Raw genomic sequence first — 5637 nt, 5'->3', positions numbered from 1 at the left:
CTTTAGAATAACTTTAAATCTTTACTTCTTGTAGAACATATTCCAGGATATTAAAATGATTCATGGGCCGTGGAAATGGATCTTGGAAAGTTCCTTAAGTAGTCCTGGTTAGCCTATGATTGGGGTGAAATCTTCCCTTCTATCAGGTTGTGGGTTTTTTTGTTTGTTTGGGGTTTTTTAGAATACTAATACTTTAACTGTTTTGTAGCAACTCATTTATCATCTTCAAAAGATTATTAAAGACAAACTGAAGTCTAAAAAAGGGGAACATGCGTTAAGGCAGGCACTGGGGGGCAGTATGGGGGTCAACAGCAAGGATGGAGCCTGCCAGCCCAACGCAAAGGTAAGAAGGAATGTGGCAGAGGGAGTATGGGGGATGGGAACAGTGACATAGGGAGGGAGGGCAGGACTATGGGGTGCAGGGGGACAAGTGGCACTATGTGCAGAGGCAGCAGGGAGCAGGCAGCAGCTGCAGCTGCAGCTCCAGCTCAGAGCCACACCAGCTGCCTATCCCCCACTGCCTAATACTTAATTGCCAGAGCAGGGGCTTTTTCCTCCATATGTTAAATGCAGGGGGAAAAAACTTCATTTTCTAACTGAGTAAATACAGTATATGCACATATTCACAAACTTAGTTTTAAGAAACTTAAAATCTGTAGATACATGAGAACAAGTACTGTTTGAAAAAAGCATAGAGCAGTGGAAAGCATTTGTTTTTAAAATGCTTTTTTCAGCCCTTCCTACAGACCATTTTTTAAAAGTTATACATAAAGTAAAGCAAAACAAAAATTAAATTTTACTTTCAACCAAAACTGAAACTGGAGTAAACTGTTTCATCAGCCAACTTCGCCCTGAAATAACACAACTATAACTTTTCTGATAGAGTCTATGCACCCTACGTCACCATACTCCAGCACAAAAAAAATGTTATTTAGGATGACCTTCAGCTTGTCAGCATTGACAGACTAACAAACAAGCCACAGTAAAATCCATATTTATGCTTACATATAAACAAAAAACAGAGTAAATGTAATATAAGGGATGAGGACCAAAGTGTTAGAGAGCGCCAAAGGTTTCAAAAGTTGACTTCCAAGTCAATAGAATATATGATTTCATTAAACAAAGATAAAAATACTTTGTACTTAAATGTATTTTACTCACTTACACTCCACATATATTGTTTTTTTCATCCATGCCTTTCAGTGGCATATTACAGCATAAAAGCATTTCCTGAACTATTTAGGGGATTGGAATATTGTTAACACTTGGGGATATCACCTTTAGTAAGTCAGGAATCAGATTCCTATACAAAATTTACACTATAGCCAAAGAAAGGAGCTAATTATATTTTAAAACATGAATAAAAATTATGAAAGGGATATCAAAGAACCAGCCCACAGTGCTCTCTGGGTTCCAGACTGGCCTCAAAAGGAGCATGTGCCCAGGACTGGCAAGGGGCACTTCATGCAGCTTGCAGGGCTGGACCTGGTGCATGCACTGCATACACCACACTGCATCAGTCCAGGGCATACACTGCATGTGGCACCTACACAAGACCAGTCACGCACACTGGCTCCAGTGTGCAGGGCCAATCTGCAGGCCCAATCCAGTCTGCAAACCAGCCCTGCACTCCTCATCTAGACAGTGGGGACAAGAGTTTGATAGCCCCAATTTACCATATTCCCCAAAGAGATGGTGTTTGCTTTGATGTTGTTGTAAAGGTTGAATTTGGCAGTTTAGAGGAAGTCCATTAACACAGCCAAAGCACCATCAAGGCAATTAATGAAAAATCACTAACCAAGCTGACATTTTACACACTTAAAAATTACTTCACCAGGACAGAGGTGGTTGTTGCCAAGAGTGGAGAATAACAAAGTGATGAAAGTCAAGATGGTCTAATTTTATGCAGAAAAAAAATCTCTTTAACGTGAAAAATGAATAGACCATTATCCTGGATGAAACTGGTAAGTATATTACACACTTTAACAACTTATGCACTTACCTCAGCATTTAAATCTTGCAAGATATCCCCAAGCAAATCATCCTTGGACAGGTCTACAGCTTTCTGTACAATATTAAATAGCAGTTAGCCATCTAGAATTTTTAAATACATTTGTTTGCCAAACCAAGAAGCTGCCACTATAAGGATAATGAGCTGTCTTATACCAGGGCCCATTATTTTCCAAAAGTGCTAAGCACCATGCCCACACAATGGGGACTGTTTAAGTCTAGTGTGGATACTGACTGTAGGAAATAAAAACTCATGCACCACTCAGAGGCCCTGGACAGACATAACCTTTACAGCATTGCAAACACCAAGTGTTCGGAAAGGGTGAATGGAAAGATGTACACCTCATGTGAAGCACCCCAAAAATGGCCGGTGCTCCGAAAACAACCCTAGAGAACACAAAGTGCTTCTTATTATGTATGCTCAACCTATGGAGTACAAGAGGAGGTTGCTCTTGCCTTCAGCATCCTACAGTGTTTGTTCTCCCCCTCCCAGAGGGAGAAGTGAGACAAATAGCCAATGAGAGCTCTCCCATGTACTCAGCTGTCATCAGGGCCGGAGCGCAGGAAACTCTCTGCCTCCAGTCTTAGTCCCAAAACAGTGGGGGAAGGCCTATACATCTGTCCACAGCTGAAGTGCTCCAGTTTTGAAGCACTTCAAATGTTACATCTGTCCAGAGCCAAAATAAGCCACTAAATTACACAGCATTAAAACAAACTAGTTCCAATTCCAACATCTTTATATGAAACTTACATCTGTGTTTTTCTTTCCTGCGCTGGCTATAAACATAGACTTGATAGTGTTTGGCTTTGATACCACAGATTTCTTCACATTCTTTTTGTCATTTGTTTTGTCACCTTTTCCTAGTAGGGCAAGAGATAAGTTAGCAGTTTCTCAAAACTTCAGGTAAGAGTCCAGAAATTTGCACTGGGACACATCTTTCATCTTTTGTTGGTGGCTAAAATCTAGGGTTAGTGTTGACTAAAAAGTGTTATCTTTTCTTGGATCTCATTTCATAGTTCAAAAGTAAACAACAATGAAATTGCCACCATACGTGATATCCTATATGTGACTTTCATAGAGGTCAGCAACTAACTGTTTTTCATTCCTATTGGTGGTCCAGTCAGAGTAAGACAACACCTTTTTAAGTGTTTATGAAGCATGACTTAGTGTTACCTCACTAAATGCTGTTTTATATTTCTATTATCATAAATAATCCACTGCTGAGACAAATGGACTACAACCACCAACGCATCTATCTGCATAGCACTGATTGTATAACGAACTTGAGACTTTTCTATTCTGAAGAATGTTCAGAATAGAATGTTATTCAAGTGCAGCTTTTTCCATGCTTTTCTGGGTAAAAGTGTTGGACAATAAAATGCCCCATTGTTAAAAATACACTTGGACGCTAGAGTCGATACTTAAGGAGAAAAATAATCAGCTTCAACATTTGGTAAAGCAACTTGCACTTTATGAACTGTGTGATCTCCCAAGAAAGCTATCTTATTCTAGAATATTTAATCCTGGAAGAATAAATGCTCCCCATCTGAGCTTCTTGTCATTCAAGAGCAGACTTCACTGGAGAGCTTTAAGGATGAATTATTGGACTGGCAGTAGTTCATGCTAACTTTCTGATAACCAAGCTTGATTATCTCCATCTCACAGCAATAAACAGAGGCTCTGTAGCCCATACCAGCCTCCTAGGATCATTTAAGGAACCACAGTGCATTTAAACAGCAGTGACGCCAATACAAGCCGACATTTGGCTTTAAAAGATTTCTTAACTAGCTTTATGAGCAGTTGGGAAAACCTGACAAAAAGGTTAAGTTTGTTTACCTTTCTTGCTAGGAAGAAGAGCATCATCTTCTAGATCTTCATCGAATATCTCCCTTCCATCTTCTACATAACCTATGCCATCTGTACAAAAATAGGTCATAACCGTTAATCCTAAGTAACACTTTATGAATTTGTAATGATAAAACTATACATTTGATTTCAATTATTAAATAACACTTCTGCTTTTTATTTTTTTAAATGTATTACATATTAAGGTACTTACTCAAATCCAAAAGCCATTAGAACTGGGTTGGCTTATCTCAGTGTATCTTTTCATAGTCAAAACAGGTAAATTATAAAGGTTTATTTTTTTAAATCAAGCATTGTAAGTACATAAAACTGCTTAACCAGAACTTAGTCGCTTGCTAATCAGCATTTGAAACATTTCCAGTCAGTTATATAACTTCAAGATCCTTGATCTTGAATGCATTATTAGCTCAGACCATAAGCCTAAAGTCTTTGTGTAGTGACTCATCTTTTTCTTGTCTATTAAAAATAATTCGTGAGAATGCACAGAAGTATTGGCATTTTGCAGGAAGGTTTGCATAAAACTTGCTGCAGTTACAATAACAATAGCATGGTTTCACTAATTTCGTTTGCTTGTTTTAAATAATACAAACAAAAGATGTTTGAACACACTCGGCCCAAACCTGTGCCTCAGATTAGCTGCTTTTCACATTTATTTTTTGTATTTAGTTATCTGTTTTTGTATCAAGATAAATCTTACGCACCATCATCAATGATCCAGTCATCATCCTGCCGGTCCCTGACCATCTTGGAGTATTGTTCCTCATCAACTTCATCATAAACACCTGTGAATTCTTCAACCTACAAAGAAGGTACACGTATCTCATGCTATTACTTTTTAATACAGTATCTTTATTAAACACTCAGGCATAAGAAACCATTCACAAAGTAATTGCAAATCCTCTTTCAGCTTCAGTTGTTTTCTCCATTTTAAATGCTAGTGTATCACAAGGCTAAAAGAGATCAGAACTAAACATCCTTTACTGTTGATATGACTAATAAACTTTATCACTATATTTGCTTTTTACTGTGTTAATTGTGGACCTATGCACAACATTTTTATAGATTCATTATCTGATGGATCACCATATTTGTACTTATCATTAATTCTAGGAGTAGGAATAATGCTTCTGTAATGCTTGGCCCTATTTTATTATTCTATTTGCATTTCTGTTATTTTTGTTTAAATTTATATTATGGTTGTATGTCTTCTGTTGTTTTTAGGAGCATGGCTTTCAGCCAGAATCCTTAATAAATTGAATTGAATTGAACTGCTGGTGTATTTATAGGGAAAGTATTTTTAATCAAAAAACTAACCTACTATATTGAAAGTCAACGTTGTGTACACACACATTATGGTAAATAATGTATTTAACATACGTTTGCCAGTTTCACAATAACTGGTGCATCATTTTTAAGGACTTTTACTAAAAATGCACGCTAAAATGTAAGGTTCTTTTCTCTTGTGAGCAACATGAGGTACATGAAGGTCAGAGTTAATTGAAGTATGTGCAAGGATTAAAAAGATGTTGTAACTAATGTAGACATGCACTCTCAAGGTGAATCTGCATCTTGAGCAGTCTGGGGACCAAAAAGGCGGCGTACGCCCGGTGGAAGGGGGGTGAAATCTCCAAAGAGGAGTATACCTCCTCTGCTCGGGCCTGTAGGCGAGCTGTTAGGAAGGCCAAGGCGGACATAGAGCTCGGATTAGCGTCCAGGATTAAGGATAACAAAAAGTCCTTTTTCAAATATATTGGGAGGAT

The 5637-nt window shown here is 38.0% G+C and overlaps 1 protein-coding gene across 2 annotated transcripts in view; it reads right to left on the bottom strand.

The window, feature by feature from the left end:
- POLA1 (DNA polymerase alpha 1, catalytic subunit) overlaps positions 1–5637 on the bottom strand; it is a 367464-nt gene that overhangs the window by 355481 nt on the left and 6346 nt on the right. For both annotated transcript variants that reach the window (XM_019524513.1, XM_019524511.1), the window contains exons 3-6: positions 4579–4675; positions 3848–3928; positions 2762–2871; positions 2003–2065 (exon numbers count right to left, since the gene is read on the bottom strand). In XM_019524513.1, coding sequence (XP_019380058.1) covers positions 2003–2065; positions 2762–2871; positions 3848–3928; positions 4579–4675 — 351 coding nt within the window. The remainder of the gene's footprint in view (positions 1–2002; positions 2066–2761; positions 2872–3847; positions 3929–4578; positions 4676–5637) is intronic.

Source organism: Gavialis gangeticus, unplaced genomic scaffold (genome assembly GCF_001723915.1).
Source record: "Gavialis gangeticus isolate Ggan-Ray unplaced genomic scaffold, GavGan_comp1, whole genome shotgun sequence".
NCBI lineage: Eukaryota > Metazoa > Chordata > Crocodylia > Gavialidae > Gavialis > Gavialis gangeticus.
This window is presented reverse-complemented; position numbering and strand designations above follow the sequence as displayed.